The 17381-nt window shown below is 55.5% G+C and overlaps 2 protein-coding genes across 2 annotated transcripts in view; one reads left to right on the top strand and one right to left on the bottom strand.

Moving 5' to 3' along the window:
- DDX31 (DEAD-box helicase 31) overlaps positions 1–5930 on the top strand; it is a 73493-nt gene extending 67563 nt beyond the window's left edge. The window contains 2 exon segments of the mRNA XM_060013895.1: positions 5059–5222; positions 5225–5930. Of these exon segments, the coding sequence (XP_059869878.1) occupies positions 5059–5222; positions 5225–5619 (559 nt within the window). The 3' untranslated portion in view covers positions 5620–5930.
- Positions 5931–10572: 4642 nt separating this feature from the next.
- Positions 10573–17121, bottom strand: BARHL1 (BarH like homeobox 1). The gene is made up of 3 exons (XM_060013272.1): positions 16570–17121; positions 12445–12667; positions 10573–10867 (listed from the first exon to the last, which is right to left on the bottom strand). Exons 1-3 carry the CDS (start codon positions 17033–17035, stop codon positions 10573–10575), a joined length of 984 nt encoding a protein of 327 aa, XP_059869255.1. The 5' UTR covers positions 17036–17121.
- Between the last annotated feature and the right edge of the window lie 260 nt (positions 17122–17381).

Below are 17381 nucleotides of genomic sequence, written 5' to 3' on the forward strand. Positions count from 1 at the left end.
CCGTAAGGGCGAGGCAGGAGGGTAGAAACTTGGAGTCAGCCTCAAGCCTCGGAAGCCTTCGCTGTCTCCTTCCACGATCACTCAGAACCCAGGCTTTTCTTCCAGTCTGAGGGCTTGCTCCTGCTGCAGGGTCCTTGGGGCCTCAGTGTGGCCCTGGGTCATTTGCTTACAAGCAGAATTTTTCAGATTAGAGAAAGAAATATGCTTTACTGGTCTTCTGTCTTGTCTGTTTTAATTATACCACAAGAGAAAAATCCCTCACAAAAACGAACTGAAAGCCAGAGGCAAAGAGGTTTTTGATAAGTAAAAATTAAAATACTTTGATATTTCAGCCCAGGGTAAAATTGTACCACTTGATTTTTTTTTCCCCTAAAATGAGTATACTGCTTTTCCTGATTAGAAAAATAATAATGTGTTTATTGTAAAAATTCGGGAAACAGAGAAAAGCTTAAAACTCATCCGATAAAAGCCCACAATCCAAGTTAACCTCAATTCACGTTTTCTGTGGCTCCTACTTTCTCTGCAGGTGTACACGTAGGATCTTTTTATGTCTGTAATGAGATTGAGCAAATCATGATTTTTTAAAACTGCTTTTTTCACTTGTCATCCAGCTGTTACTCTTACGATGCACTTTATCAGGGGTTCCAAAAGTCTTCGAGATCTGCTATAATGTGAATGTTGCTTCTGTACTGGAAATACTTCGTGTGGGGAACTTGCTCCTTGTGGTAAAAACTTACAGCACAGCGGTTAAGTGTGTACATCGCGGAGTCGGAAAGTTCTGGGCCCCGATCCCACCTCCTCCCTGGACGTGCTGTTTGACCTCCCTGCACCTCAGCTGCCGTGCCTGTGGTGCCTCTTTCGCAGGAGTGTTGAAGTGAATGAGTTAGATGCCTCTCAAGTGCTTACAGCAGCACCTGACGTAAGTAGGTGTCATGCACGTGCTAAGGATACAGTTATTGTTAAAGTCACAGAGCCAGCGTCAGTGGCTGTGCTTTGACGTGCTTTATGTTTAACTCCGTTAACCCCTGTCAGTGTTACTCGCTTATATGTTAATGTGTGTGGTGGACCCCGCTAACGTGGGCCACCGCTGTCGTCATCACCATCATCATCTACTCTTTAAATGTGGCCTGCAGGAAGTGTTCTAAAAGTCGGGAGGAATGTACTAGAGGTACATTTCCAGACCTTGGAGGAAGAGATTGCTTGTTCAGTGACTGTCTCGGATAACTGGATAACTCTTGGGAAGAAATAGTTAAATTCGCCACATCCTACCATAAGCCAGAACAAAATCTAGATAGAATTAAAGCAGTAGCAGAGGCTAAACGAAGATATCCTTGAATATTTTAAAAAGGCTCCGGTGAGGAAGACTTTTCTGAGCATGGTCCTGAAGCCGTAAAACATAAAAGAAATTATCGAGAGACTTGACAGTACATAAAAATGCAGTTTACCTAATGATAAAATGAAAAATTCTGTCCTGCAAAAGGATGCCGTCAGCAGAAGCCTGTGTTAGAATGGCTTTTTACCTATAGGACGATCGTCTGTGAATTTATTGATAAAGCTGGGAGAAGGTCCTGAGATCGCTCTTCTCCAGTGGCCGTCCTAGCGGGCGTATTGATTTCCTAATTAGGCTGTGATTTCACCTCATTGGCAGTGAAAGTGGCATCTGCCTGTCCTGCTGGGTAATCCAGCCTGGTAACCAAGGGGGGGTTATCCAGCCTTCACTGCAAGGGAGTTCCCTGTGGTTAGATAAACTGATCTGTTGCCTGGTAACTACAGGATTACTCCGGTGGACGCGCAGGACGCCCATTTGAGAGGGGTTTGGGCGTTGGGAGGGCAGGGAGGGCAAGAACGTTGGCAAGTTTCTGGGAGAACTGCAGCTTGGCAGGAGAAGCCCATCGTGGGCTTGGGTTTAGAACGTTTCATCTTCCCATCTGTACTTTGCCTTTTCGGCACTGGGCCTCAGAACAGAGGAAAAGCAGGCAGCGAGCTGGCCAAGGGAAAGGTGGGTCCCGTTGGGGTGGCAGCTGACAGCAGGGGAAACCCCTGCAGGGTTGACCCCAAGGTTCTTCCTCCCGAGGAACAGGTCTGAGTCTGGAAGGCCGGAACCCCTGTTTGCTGTCTGGACCACCACTCAGAGTTTGAGTTTGGGTCCCAAGTTGGAAGTCCATTGACTAGAATTAAATCATAAAGTAGCTATAGGAAATGTTGAGGTCATAACCTCAAGGCAAGCAGGACCGTCTCCAAGCCCCGCTTTCTAACAGCATCCTCTGCCTCAGTCGGTGTGGACTCAAAGCCCCTTGACAGACATTCCTGATCGGTGGCATGACACACCCACCAGGGGTGACCTTCCACAGCCCCAGGGCCGGCTGAGTTTGCCTGGGAAGGGACAGATCTCACGTGGCTCAGAAGCAGACGAGTGCGGCGTGGGTGTGTGTACACACACCGGTGTGTCGCACGCCTCGGTGGGGTCCTTGGTGCTGGGTCTGGAGGCCCAGTGGTCTGAGCCCAGGCACGCTGCCCAGCGCCTTCGGCTGGAAGCGGGACGCATCCCCAGTCCGCTTGCGCTGCCGGCAGCTAGTGCTCAGTCCCCCAGTTGAGACTCTGGTTACTTACCTTGCGTCAGCGGTGGCCGGAGCCGCCGTTGAAGTGCTAGGGCTTAGGCTGTTTTGACTGAAATTTTGCATATTTTGAAACTCAGGTTGTTACATGTAAAATTATACACGATGTGAGCACCTGTCTTCAAACGAGGGGGGAGAGAAAGCGTTCCTTCCCGTCACAGCCTGTTCGCTCCGGCTGTCGTGTCACCTGGCTAAAAATAAACCGCAAGCACGGGAACTGACAGCCTTCCGTTTGGAACGAGTTTAGCGCGTTCCGCTGCAGGCCCGCCTCTTGCCGCTTCCCAGCCACGCGTGAGGCCCAACATGTGGACGGACCTCCCCCGGACACCAGGGCACACAGTCCACACGGGCAGGGTCTGGGGGTTAGAACCGCTGCTGTGCACAGAAGGGTGACGCGGTCACCAGAGCCCCAGCCCCACCGTCAGGCCCCAGGGCCAGTCCTGGCTCCTGTGTGGCCTGGGGCGGGGGACAGGGAGGCGGAGGTTCGCTTGGCATCTCTGGGCTTCAGCTGTTCCGTTTTTAACGCTGATTGTCTGCAACCCACATGCCAGCCACCAGCCAGCACTCCGTATGTCTTACTCTCTTTAATTTTTACGCATCCTATGAACTTCGTTCCAAGTATCATCCCCATTTTTCAGATGAAGAAGCCTGTGTCACCCGTTCACCACGTCATTCAGCTAATGAGCGACAGAGCCGGGTTCCAGCCCAGGCACCTCCTTCACCCTTCAGCTCTCCCCTCACTCCTCCCTCTGTCATCTGGCCTCTGCCCGCATCGTCCTACTGAAACGTTTCAGTGAGACCACGAAGGCCTCCTCCACGTCAGATCGTGGTCATTTGTCACCCTCGACCCCGCTGGACCTTCCTGTCCTGCCCAATTGTTCCATCCGGGACCGGCTGCCTGGTGGGAGGAGCTCAGGCTTTGAGTCCATCGGCCCTGTGTTTGCATCTGGGCTTCTGCTCCTAGGAGCTGGATGGTCTTGGGGAGGTTACTTACCCTCCTCCAGTCTTGGTTTCCGTGTCTGTAAAATGAGATGGTAGCCATACCTGCCTCTCGGAGTGAAGATCAGATGTGGTAACGTAGAGCCCAGAGAGTCCTTCCCTGTGTATTTCTCATCCTTTCACCAAGTCCCGTCCCTGCCCTTGCACGTACTCTTGTTACCACAGTTGCCTAGCCCTTAAATACGGGGTCCTGCTGTCCCCTTGCCTCAAACCTTTTTCCCAACACAGGCTGGCTTTGCATTTCTCCCCGTTTGTCACGGTAGAAACTGTTGTATGGCTGACACGGATCTAGCCCCACCGTTGCTCGCACCCTGCCTTCTGCAGCGGGAGTGTAAAGAGATATGGTTGCTTTAACCTAGTTACAATGGTGTCCCTTTCTTAATCAGTTTACTAGCACGGTATTAGTCCTGTTGTTAAGTCCTGGGCTTTAAAGGAGTTCTGTTATGTTTATTTTTAGTCTGATTTATCTTCTGATTTTTACAGCAAAGGGAAATGCTGTAAATATAAGTAGCAGAGGGTAACATCTGGCTTTTGTAAGAACCCGAGACACTGCCACGTCAGTGTTGAAGGAAGGCAGAGCAAGATGGATTCTCTGGTAACGACTCTGTTGTTTTGGTTAGGATCCTGTCTTAAGAAACATTATTTTACTCTTCAGTTTTCATAATCATTTTTTCTGTGTACGACTAAACTTCTACAAGTTTCCCCCTCTGCTTTTCTAATCAAATTAATGATGAGGCTGCTGTCTTTTGAAAACAGTTAGCAGGATTCACCATCTGACATTGATTTTCAGTCTTGGGCATTTTCCCTGCGGGTTGGGGCAGGTGAGGACCTCCCTCCCATTCCTGGGGCCGCTGCCGTCCATTCCCGGTGCGGACACTGACCGGTCTGCCTAAGCACACCTGGGTTTGGGGTTTTGGGGGTCAGAAATAATTTACAAGAGTCTCTTCGGTGGGTGAAGAGGTGTCTGTGGCGGACACCCCAGCCCTCACTGTTTGGCCGCCAAGCCCGGTCCCCAGGAGGAGGCCAGTTGCTTTGAACTGCACGGGGAGGTGGGAGCCGAGGGGGGCGTTCCCAGGAGCTGCTAGCGGGCACTGACTGCTGAGTTTCAAGGCGGGTTTTTCCCCTTCTTTTGGCAAACCGCTGTATCATACACCTCATTTGCCATCAGAGTGTGAGTGTGTTTTCGCTTTTTTTTTTCCCCATGAAAACAACACAGAGCAAAGCCTCACTTTTAAAAATGCCATGATATTTTGCCGCCGTTATGAGAATCTGTCAGCGCCGTATCTAATCTTCTGGTGCATAGACTATCAAAACAAGCGCCATTGGAGGGATTGTACTTCTGTTAATACAGAAATGTCAGCTCTGCAGTCTTGGAATCAGCTGCCAGCAGCCTCCTTCCAAATGGAAAAGAAAAAAGTAATAAAGTTTCCTTTCCCCTCTTCAGGCCTGACCTGCACAGGAAGACCCAGAGTAAACAGCGCCTTGCTGAAATCTTGCGTTCGGAATACTCCAGCGGGATGGAGACCAGCGTCACCAAGGTCAGAGAGCAAAACAAACGCGCAGGGCCCGGCAGCCGGCCTCGCAGCGCCGTCCGAAACCAGCGCCCAGCCTTGGCCTTGGGAACAAACTAAAGCCGAAAGCCTTGCGGAGGGACAGCAAGACTTCCCAGGAAGTAGTTTTAAGCTCTGCCCCCGCGGGACTGGGCCTCGGTGGATCCCGGAGGCGGGTCCCGTTCTCCTCGGAGGAGCCTTGTGAGGATGAAGGGTGCCGCCCCCCCCCCCCTGCAGACCCGGTGACCCGGTGCTGTTCCGAGACACGCTGCAGCCTGAGGGGTCAGGGGGGCGGGGGTCAGCACGGGATGGATCAGCCCCTAACCTGCCTTGTAGGCCTCTCTCGGATTTATTCCATCAGTGCCCGTAGACCGCATGGTGCCACCACGACTTCATGTAGAAGACTAACACCCTTCGCTGCAGCCGGGAAGGGGTTTGATCCCGCCTTGCGATGACGTTCTGAAGAAGTTTCACGGTTCACTTCAAGCTGCCCTCTCAACGCATATATTGGCCTGAATTTTGTAAAATGGGATTTTAAAAGCTGGATTGAATCGCTAAAAGAAGAGGAAAAAACCTATTTATCAGATCATCTTCTTGATGTACAGATGCTTTATTAAAAAGGACCAAAGGAGCATTTGGCGTGGGTCCCCAACACCTCCAGGGGTCACATTTCCCATGCGCAGGGGCTCTAAGCACCACGTCCCTTTCACATGCAATGCTCTCTCCTCCTTGTCCAGGGAAATTGTACTTTCTCAGGACTAATTGATTTACTGTTGCCTTTTTATTATTTGCCTTTGAAGTCAAAGGGCACCAGTGTCCTGAGCTTTTTCTCCCATCGAATCCCCTCTTGTCTTCCAGAAAGGTCCTGGGGTCTGTATTGTGGCCCAGGCCACAGCTGCCCCTCCCCCATTGTGTTTCCTGGGAGGTTTGAAAGAGGACCCCCGGGGCGTATCGATTTCCCAATAAATGTAAGATTTGGACACGGGTAACTCCAGAGGGGTCCGAAGGAGAGGGGGGAAAGCCTCGGCACCTCTCTGTGCACTGGGCAGTGTCCTCTCCACTTTTCCTCCCGTCCTCAGCCCACCCCCGCACCCTGAAGTTACTGGCATGGGTGTCGAGGCCCCACTTCTGTAGCCCCTGCAGATCACATGACCTCAAGGGCCAAGGGGGGACCACGAGAGTTCCAAGGTGGGCTGTCTGTGGGGATCTCGGGGAGCGGGTCGGCGTCCCTGCATCCATCCCTCGGGCGTGAGGTGAGCCTCGGCTGGTACCACACCAGCAGGGACTCGTCGTAAGGGTAACTGTGAGCCTAGTAAGCCCCGGTCCCCTGCGGGAGGGAAAATGTGACCTCGCAGACCTGGCTGTCACATAGGAATTAAAAGGAACGGTTGGTGAAATCTGTAACAATGATAATAAATAAGTCAACCTGCAGCACAAGTCCTCCTGACTTTGGGCAAATCTCCACCTTTCTTTTATTTCCGTGTGTAATGGTCCACGTGATTTGGATGAGAAAAGGAGGGATCAAAGTTTATAAACAAAACCCAGCTGTGTGAGAAACAGGATTAATGCCAGTGATGTAGGATGATCAAAGAGGAACCCTACTCTTTAATTTTTCCCCCCCATAGTATTCATTCCATTAAAGCGGGAGTCTGCACTCCTGGGGCGGGGGCCGGCGGGGGGGCGGGGAGAAGTGCCAGAACTGTGCAAAGCATGTAAGTGACTGTAGTTCTGAGGTGGAAACTCACTCTTACTTTGCTGACACTTAGGTGAGCGTTTCTTGCCATAGGTGCTGTGTGGGCCTGTTTCTAAGTAGAATCAGTGTATTACCCCCAGTTAATAAAGAAACATGGATTTAGCAGATTTAGGGTTAATATTATCTAAATTTAAATAACCTTGAAATAAATCTCTGTCTTATTATGGCTCGTGACAGATTATACATTTCGGGCATCAGTTAGGCAAAGCTTTTAGCCTAATTCCACTGTACCTATTCTAATTTTGTGTGTATCTCCAATCGTGCCTCTTTTTCTAATTTCCCAAACTTACCTCTTTCTCTGTGTCATAAGCCTGATCCCCATGTTTAAAAGTCAGAGAATCTGGACATTTCATGGAATGTTGCAGCCTAAAGCTTTTTTCCCTCATGGGCTTGTAAAATGCTTTGTTTTCGAATCCTAGACATCTTCCTGTTTGCAACCCTTAGCGCTGCACATCTTCAGAGGGGGCCCCCCATTCTCACGCACTGAAGGGCAAAGAGCCCTTGGTGAGTGATTAAGGCAGCGCTGATGCAATGCAAACGGCATTTTCCACTCAGAGAAGCAGAGACAACCGAACCTCAGCAAAGGACATTTTGACAAAGCCCAGTGGATTCCTTTGATTTTTTTTTCCCCCTGTGGTGAGGGGAGGAGAGATTTAGGGAAGAAAGGGGAGTAAATGAGAGCCCCTTAAGGCAGCTGGATCCAAACGGCTAGCGCCCTTGGTGTTGAGCACTTGAGCCCCTCAACGTAAAGTCAGCGGAAGCCGTTAAAATCCAACCATCGCTTCCAGGAGACAGAAATGTAAGGCTTTCTTTCCACTGGAGAAGTTGCCCTGCTTGCGAAGGGCGCTCCACTGGTCTCGTTAAATGCCTGCATGACCGTGACGCCTTATCTCTTAATCTGCTCCACAGAGAAAAAGTTCGGAGCAAAGCCTTTCAGCGTGCTGGCGGCTGGGCACCCCTAAAATCAGCTCGACTTCTCGAAAATGCCCAGAAGCCTTGCAGCAAGGCTGGTTGGGGACTCTCAACTTCTCCACTTTGTTGCCCCTGCCCCCGCGGAGTCTACGTTTATAAGTTGGGGGGAGGTGTCAGTGCAGGAGTAGAGACACCCCCTCTCAGTGCCTCTCCTATTGTCTTGCCTGCTGGGGGTCTCACGCAATTCATTCTTCCTTTTTTTTCCCCCTTATTTTAAATGAGAGTTCACCCAGCCCCAGGGTTGGGAACCGGGAAACCGATTGAGCCTTCTAGATGGATGAAAGCCGAAGCCCACCTCACTGCAGAGGCTGTAAAGTTATTATCACAGATGGGAAGTGCAGGACAATTTAAAATACTGTAATTATAAACTTGTAGGGAAGTCTTGTTCTTCATTAATGTAAGATATGAAATCACCTCGGCGGTACAAGGACAATTACATAGTTGGGAATGTGTCTGTGATTTACACGGCCGCTGTGTAAATGTAAGGCTGGTTGCTCCAGTATATGTCCCTCACTTACACAAAATGAAAAGCACACCAGTGCAAGTTGTCCTTTGATAGATTTTTAATATGATTTTAAAGAGTTTTGTTTGGTCTCATTCTTATTCAATGAGATTAATTTAAAGCACTTATCCCCTGGGTTTAAGTCAATCCATGTAGGATTTGGGCAGGGTTTGTTGCATGGGGGGTTTTGTTTGCAGGAGGCTGTGAGAGACTCCTCTCCCACTTCATTAACCCTGAGTTGGGGACGGTCCCCCGTCACCCCCCACCCCAGCCAGAGCTGGGGATTTGCCGACCCCCATTCACATGCTAAAGAACTTGAAAGCCAAGGCGCTCCTTGACTTAATTAGCTGCTGTGCAGTTTGCAAAATTAGAATAATACCCTCACCATCCCGGGAAAGAAAAGCGGTGGCGTGAGGGTGTTGGGCGGTGGGGAGGAAACAGTAGCAGGGTCCGGCGGTGGGGGGGTGGGGCTGGGGGGACGGGACGGTCAGCGTTTAAGCAGAACCCCACCCCTCCTGGCCAGGCCGTCCTCTCTGAGAGCAATCCTGCCGCAAAACTGGGGAGAGCTCGGCGTGCCGGCCCTCAAACTTCCCAGCCCTGGGCGGATCCTGGGAGTCTGAGCTGCAGGTGGTGTGTGGGCGGGGGAGCACCTGAGCCCACCTCCCCAGAGAGAACTGCCTGTGGAGGTGACCTTGGCCCTTTGAACGTGAACCGGAGGTCTGGAGTCTGGCTCAGAACTTAAAGCCCTCTCCTGAGACCCTTGGAGTCGCAGGCTGGGGCCCGGCGGCAGACGCTGGGACCTGGCTTCCCTCTGGGTCGCATCCCCAGCACAGTCCCCGCATGAAGGGGGGAGCGAGAAGATGCGAGAGTCGGGGGTTACCCGGTGCGGCGTCAGGTTCCCAGCGAAGGCTCGTCGGGTCCTACCCGGTGCGGGGGCCCGAGAGCCGCGTCGGCGAGCGCGAGCGGCCGGGGCGCGGGGCGGCCGGGGTGGGGGGGGGCGGGGAGTAGCCTCGGAGCCCATCTGTCGCCCCCGCGGCCGGCGGCCCGGTCACCAGCTGCCGGCGCCCTTGTCGCGGCCAGATGAGCCGGCTCAGCGAGGGCACCGCAGCCCGGCCCGCAGCCCAGCCAGCCCGGGCGCTGACCCCCACCCCGGCCCCCGGGAGCGGCTGAGCGTCCAGCAACCAGATGGAGAGGCAGGGGCAGGTGGGGAGCGGCGTGCTCACCTCACCGTAGAGATGGGAAGACTGAGGCCAGGGAGGAGGGGAGACCCCTGCCCACGACCACAGCACCAAGGAAGAGAGGGAGACGAAAATACTTCCTTACTGAGGGTGGAAGGAGCCCGAGTCCCAGAAGGGGACAATGAATCTCAAGGAGGGATGGGGAAGAAGGGCCGAGCGCGGACCCACCGACGGAGCGCGGACAGGCGCCTGGTCATTTGTAAGAAGTTTATTTCGACATTTAAAAAAGAGAGAGAACCCGAGGGGCCTGGCTGCCCCCCGGACGGAGGCCGGAGATGGGGACTGGAGGTCGGGGTAGGTGGGCAAGTCCCCTGACCCCTTCCTGCCCCGCCTGGGAGGAGGGTGGGCACAGGCCACAAACTCACTGATTCACGGACACAGTCACGGGCTCATGGGTCACGGGCTCATGGGTCACGAATAAATAACTTCATATACACTTTGCACACGGTATGTACAGCTCTGCCGTTGGCCCTGGAGCTGGGGGGAGGGGCGGGGGGAGGCTCCACACTCCCCTTCCCCTCCGCGTGTCAGGGCTGCGGGGAGAGGGCTTGGGGTACCGCCGGAGCGTGGAGGGGGAGTGGGAAAGGGCAGCATGGGGGTCGCCCACCTGCACCGGGGAGGGGCAAGGGGGCGCGGGTGGGGAGTGACGGGGGCGGGGCGTGGGGATGTGTGTACCCCCGGCGGTGGAAGTGGCTCCCTGATGGAGTGGCCGGGAGTGAGGACACCGAAGATGGTTAGGGAGACTCAGTCCCGGGGTCCGGGACGCAGAAGACTTGGCATTTGGCCCTTCTGGGGACACTGGGCTGGACGCCAGGGAGGGCCGGACCCAGGGCCCCTGGGAAGGGGCGTTGAAACCCCGCGCCCTCCCAGAGGCAGGCGGAAGGGGCCAGCGCGGAGCCCCGGAGCCGGGCCCGGGTGCTCCGCGGGCCGGCGGGCGGGCGCTTCACCGAGGCTGCGCGGCCCGCGGGAGGACGCCGGCCAGCGGAGGCAGCGGCGGGGGCGGCTCGCTGGCGCCCTGGAGTCCGTGGATGAGGATGCGGGGCACCAGAGGTCTCTGCAGGGCGGGCGGCGGCGCGCTGGGCCCGCGGTACAGATACAGCGCGGCGCCGGGATCCAGGTTGGAAACCAGACTCTGCGGGTAGAAATAAGGCGACGGGAACATCCGCTGGAGCGCTGAGTAATTGCCTGCCTCCGCCAGCAGCTCCAACCCGACGGCCGTCTGTCGCTTCCATTTAGTCCTAGGGACCGAAGTAAACGCGTAAGGCGGGGTCAGAACTGTGGCGCCGGGAGACCCCTGCCCCTCACGAGTGCCCCAGAGCGCCTGCAGGGACACCAAAGGGGTCACACTATAATTGGTTAATAAATAACGGGCCGCCAGGCACCGTCTATAGCGGGTTACATGCATCGGCTCCTTTAATCTCCCACCGGCCTTCCATGGCTGTTAACCCCACTTACTGATAAGAAAACTGAGGCGCGGGCCAGTTTTCAAGATAGCCTAGGAAGAGGAGACCCTGGGTTCTAAGCCCGGGGTCTGACCTCGCCACACTCTGCTCAGGGCATCGCAGTCTGGGCGCTTGGAGCGGGGGTGTGGATGCTCCTGGGGAGGCCTGAGGAAGGCGAGATCGCCTTGGACAGGAAGGCGGGGGCGCGGGGATCGGTTCGCTAGCCGTTGGAGGGGACTCAGTTGATCCTCCCAGCGGCACAGCCGGCCCGGCGGAGGCCAGCACAGCCGCGGTACCCCAGTTGGCGGCGCCTCTGCGGAAGCCCGCGGGCCAGAGACGGCGACAGGAGAGGATGTGCGCGCGCTCTCTCCGCCGCGCGGCCGCGTCCGCGGCAGTCCGCACGCAGATCCGAGGCTTCGGGCGAGCCCTGCAGTCTGTCTGGTGCCGAAGCCGGGAGGCTACCAGCAGAGGGTCGGCTGGGGGTGGGAGAAGGCAAGAAAGCCGAGGCCACACTGGCTGCCAGGGCTGCGGCCGGACTCCTGGGCGCACCTGGCCGGCGAGGCGGTCCCACTGAGTCGGACTCAGCCACACCAGCCCCGTTTCCCTGCCTGAATTATTCACATCATCATAATTGTGTAATTACTGTAACGGGCCTTAATTATTGATGCCCGGAGCAGTAATCAGGTATTTATTATTAATGGGGCAGCGTGTTCTGAGGCTTGTTTATGGAAAGCACCGTTCCGGCCTCCGCTAAGCGTGTGTGGGTGACTGTGGTGTATGTGTGTTTGTATTACTGAGTCGCGTCGATGTGAGTGTGTGACTGTGGGTTGAGTGTGTGGCTGTATGTGTGTGTTTTGTACCTGTTTGTGTATCTCTTCATCCTGTGACTGTGTTGGGGAGGGAGATTAGGAAATACCAGGTTCAAGACCCGTGCCCAACACCAGTTTCCCGGCTCCCCAGTCCCCAAGAAGCTAGGGCTGGGCCCCTTCCCTCCTTGCGTTTCGGGGCTAGAAAGGCTGAGGAGGCCAGAAGAATCCCTCCGGGAGAGCTCAGAGCCACCCCCTGCCCCCCAGCAGCTGCCCGGGCTGGATGGGGGTGGTAGGACGTGGCTAGGGTGGGGAGGCTTGGACCTCCAGTGGCCCACATGTCTGTCTGTCCACCTGATCGACTCTAGTCCTGTCTCTCTCCCTCACCGTGGACTTCGGGCAAGGCCTCCGCTCTCTGAGTCCTCAGTTTCCCTAGTTTTACAGAATGGGGAAAGCTCAGGGGCCCTCCCTCGGCACATCAGATCATGTACTGGTGGGTCCCCTGGAGGGGCAGGGAGGAGAGCGGAGGGGGCCCTTTCCACCCTGTCGCGCGCAGCCGGGCCTCACCTGCGGTTCTGGTACCAGGTCTTGACCTGCGTGTCGGTGAGGTTGAGCGAGGCTGCGAGCTCCATGCGGTCCTGCACGCTCAGGTACTTCTGCCTCTCAAAGCTGCGCTCCAGCTGCGCCAGCTGATGGTCGGTGAAGGCCGTGCGTGCCTTGCGTGGCTTTTTCAGGCGCACCGGGGGACTGTCCCTCGAGCTGGAGATCTCCCGGTCGCCCTCCTCCTTCACTGTGGAGACACAGCCGCGCGTCAGGGCCCGGCCTCGCCGCCTTGCCGCCCCAGCCTGCGGCCCGTCACAGTCGGTCGTGTAAATGTGGCTCCCGGTCCCATGGAGCCGCGGCAGAGCAGCTCAGAGCTGGGACCTCCCAGCCACCAGACAGAGGAAGACTGACACCTCCGGGGAGAAGTAACCCAAAGCCGAGAGAGAACTCAACCCCGCTCCCGCGTTGCGCCGGCGCTCCCTGAAGGGATTAACGGGATCCACCAAGTGGACCTGACAGGGGAGGGGAGAGGAGGGGAGGGGACCCAGGGGTTCCAAACCGGTGGGCTGTGCGGATGCGTGCTCAGGGGTGCAGGACTGTGCCCCGATCCCCTGGCTGCATCCAGGCCAGGAAGGGAGGAAGCTGAGGGCTGGAGTCTGGGGGAGAAAAACCCTCGTGGAGGGACAAAAACCCGTTCACCCTGGAGCGGACTGTGGTCCTGAAGAACAAATAATTGCACCCACATCTCGCCTGGCCCCTGCACGGGTGTGAATCTATAGAGATGGTCCCCCCCGTTTCTTAAACTACAAACAGCGCACAGCACGGAAGGCGAATCGCCGGGGCGCCCAGATCTGGAAGCACGAAGCGCTTGGAAAAATAAGCCACCCGTTTGCCCCTCGGATGCTCACGTCGCGGAGGTCTGTGTTTCCTTGTCAATACGATGCCTACTGTGGCTGTCTTGTGTTTCCCCCCACCCCGCGTCGGTCAGGACACCCCAGCAGGATCGTTGCTCCTGAGTCGCAAGGATGGGACCGAACAATGTGGTTTCTTTCTTCCCCAACACTTTCCTTTGGGGTTGACAGCACTGCAAATGCACACTTGATCAAACAAGCTCACTGACCTCCCTCCTTCTCCCCCTAAAGCAATGATATGACCAGAGACCACCTCCCCAAAATTGGCAGTGGGGTTTGGGGCTTCCCTTCCTCTTTTCCTCTCTATATTTTCCTCTATGCTGAGTTTCATTGAGCATGGCGTTTGCAGTGACAGGGTTCAGCTGAATGTGAGTTGATTTCTCTCTGTAGGAAACAATAATCCGGTTAATTGAGCCACTAGGGAGTAAGACTTTTCAACCGGAAGGGCAGCGGTTGGAGGCCAGGAGGGCGCCGGGCGCCGGGTGCACCCAGGCGGGTGAGAAACGGGGGCCCATGCCTGCCTCCTGCCTCGTCCAGGCCAGTGCGCAGGCCTCTCCCTGCCCTCCTAGGCTCGGGCCACGTTGGGGCACGGCTGCCTCAGGAGCTGGGGATGTGTTGGGATGGGGTGGGGGGGACGTGAGTTCTGTCTATTATGCTAGGCAGGTAAAGTTTAAACAAGTTCAAGGAAACAATTATCCAAACCTCAAACTTGATACTGTGGAAACCGTACTTTTTGACCTGATCGTCTGGACTGACTATTTTGGAAAATCCCCCATTTCTCAGCGCTGAGCTCCCAGGTCGGGGGTGGGGTGAGGGTTGAGTTTGGGCTTTTTCTCTAATCCCTCTCCGGCACAGGCTGGAGCCTTCAGATATGCACTCGCCGCTGTCCAGCCTCAGCCTCCGAAACAGGCTCAGCCCAGATCTCAATGCCTCAGAGTTCGAGGCCCACTGACCCTGCTGGGAGCAAAGCGCCGGTTTCATTTCTCCACGGATATCAGCTCTGGCTGGAAGACTGCGCGCGCACCAGACCGCCTTACTTCAAAGCCCAGCTTCTTTAAACGTTATGCCAAGGAAGCTTTGATACCAGAAACTCGGGATGGGACTGACCTTCCCTCCGTGCCCTCTTTGGAGGAAACGACTCTTAGCTTGTTAGGTGGACAGGGGAATCGCTTAGATGCCCACCCCATGTGTCTGTCTCTCGGCAAGATTTCCTAACGTGGGTCCTGAAAAAGTCGCTTCCACCTTTGAGAAATGCTCCAGACACTGTCTCGGTGGTGGGTATTCTGCTCCCTCTTCACCCCGCGGCTTTGGTGGTGCAAAGGCAGCGGTGCCTAGGGGTAGGGGAGACCTTCCTCTGTCCTCAGCGCCAAACCTACTTAAGCCATATGTGGACAGCTGGCCCTCATCACCTCCCTGATCAGATATCATCAGGCACAAGAGAAGAAAATTGATATTCCAATTATCTTAAACGAAACCTCTCCTCAAAATCCCACCTACGGACAAGAAAATAAAAGGAGACAAGAGCCAAACCCTTTCACAGCACCGGCACCAGACACAAGCATGCAGGGCTTTGGGCGGGGGGAGGTCTCGCCTGTTACTCTAGACATAAAACTGGAGTGTTGTGGCTGAGAAGTATAAAGAATAAGATATGATGTTATACATATATATTTACATTGCCTCCCTTGCTTACCCCTCCTGCCCACCCCGCACCGCACCTGTCTTTCTCCGGGGCAAGTTTCCCTTGCCTCTCTAAACAGGCCGTGATCGGGGGGAGCAAGGGTCGCTGGACCACATGCGTCTGGACCTCCGTCCTGGGGTCCTGGGTGCTCTAGCCCAAGCTGCCCGTCTTCTAGGCGTGACTGGCCCAGTGAGGCTGGTGGAGGTTCCACCAGTTTTGTGGGGAAGCGGAGGGAGTGAGATGTGGAGTGGGGCCCCAAATGGGTTTCGATCTGAGGTCAGGGCATGTCCACAAACGAATTCTCAGTTGGGAAGAGAGTGTTAAATGAACCTTCCGAAATTTTTGTGAAGACTTAATGCGAGTATAGACCAGGAGGTGTAGGGCCCCCAAGACAATAAAGAAGTAGCCTTTATAGGGAAGTTCTATCTCATGGAAAGGGTTCCGGGAATTAATTATAAGGCTGAAAGAGCTCTGAACAGCCTCTGTCAGCCCCCCATCTTCTGCTGGGTGGGGACACAGGGTCTCTCCCTTGAAGTCCTGACACTCCTTCCCTTCCTGCCTCCCGACTGACTTCTTCCTAAGGAAGAACTTTCCGCCTCTGGCCTCACCAAAGACCTAAAGTGAAGGCAGTGGGCGGGGGCGAGAAACAAAATTAGGGAATTCTTTCTCTCCTTCTTCTCTTCCTTTTTTCCTTTCTTCCTTCTTCCTTTCCCCTTTCATCTTAATCCTGATCTCAGCTCCCTGGTTAAGACGGGATGGAAAGGAAACAACAACAATGGAAAGATTCATGGAGGTGAAAAGGCAAGTACAGGGGAAGCAACCCCAGGATAGGCTGGGCGCCGGGCAATCTCTGGGTCCCACACACAGAACCTGAAGTTGATTGCTTAATGCACTTAAAATCAAATCCAGCGAGAACAGTTGGGTGGGTGCAGAGACCTCCCCTCTCAAAGAGACCTCTGAACCCGCTCCGTGCTCGTAAGCCGCCTGGCTGCTCTTTCTACTTTGAAGGGAGCGTTTCTTTTGCATGATTCCCGGGCCCAGATCACACCGGGGCCAACGGGAGGGAAAGCTCAATTCCCCTCCCCCTCTGGAAATTCAAATTAAAGGGTGGAAAATTCTGACTGTTCTCAGGGCTCCAGCTGAAATTTCCTGCTAGGTTTTCACCCTTATAAAAGGGGGTTCAAGCAGAACCCTTTGGGTCTTCCGTTGCTTCTGCAAGGTCTTTTCCCAGAGAGCCACTGGCCTGATAGGAACTTGCTTCTGCCCACCAGTGGGTTGGGGAGTCCACCGAAGTTTGGAAAGTTTGTGCGTTTTGGGGAATCTCTCCTGGGGCGCACAGCGTCCCTCTCCTCACTCTCTCCGCTGGACTCTTCGTTGCTCAAAAGCATAACCACAGGGCCGACTGAAAGGCTCAGACAAGACCGACTGCTGAGCCTGGGCCGTGGGGGCAGCTCCGAGTGCATATGTGTATGTCCCCACGTGTGTGCACTCCTGTTTTGGTACCAGTGTTCAGAAATACAGCATCTCCCCCCCGCAAGTTTTCAACTCCCGTTTTCTTACCTTTATACTCAGAGTCCGATGAGGCGTTGCTGCTACTTCTGTCCAGCTTTTCTCTAAAGTCCTCCCCAGCCTTGGCCGCAAGACGGCCCCCAGGCTCAGGAGCGGCTGGCTGCCCGCTGCTAGAGTAGGGTGCACAGGCCGCGAGTGGTTTGCAGTCAGCAAGGATGTCCCTGATCAGAAAGGAGGAGGTCACGGTGCGAGACTGGGCTGGGGCTGAGAGCTGCCCAGGCTGCAGGTGGGAGTCCAAACCTGGGCCCGAAGCCCCGCCAGGCCGTGGGGCGCCCGTCTCCAAACAGTCCCTTCCTGGCGAGGCTGGTGAAGAGCAGTCGCTGCTGCTCTCCGAGCGCGGACTCAGCTCCAGGGGCGAGCGGCAGTCCCCGAGCAAGGGGTCCCCCTTGGGAAGGGCGGGGCTGCCCGCTCGGTGGGAGAGAATGGAGTCGATCCCAAAGCCATTGGAGCCTTCCATAGCCAAGCTGCGACCTGTCCTCCCCAAAAGCTCCCCACCCCCCCCAACCCCAGCCGCCGCTGCCCCTGCCCCTAGCTGCGGGCTGGCATGGGGAAGGCGGGCAGGGAGCCTGCGGGCACCTTGGATGGAGTTCAGCCTTGGGGGAGCCCGGGAGCTCTGGGCCAACCTCCTCTGCGCATTAGATCCAAAAGGGCTCAGCGCGTCTTCTGCAGCATCGCGCGGAGCCGCCGAGCCGAGGGGGGTGGTGGGAGTGTCAGGGAGAAATGGGAGGGAGGGTGCGCCAAGTTGGGGAGAGCAAAGGGGGAGACGGACGGCCTGAGCTCCCCTTTGGCACAGAAGAGATGCG

Source organism: Delphinus delphis, chromosome 6 (assembly GCF_949987515.2).
Source record: "Delphinus delphis chromosome 6, mDelDel1.2, whole genome shotgun sequence".
NCBI lineage: Eukaryota > Metazoa > Chordata > Mammalia > Artiodactyla > Delphinidae > Delphinus > Delphinus delphis.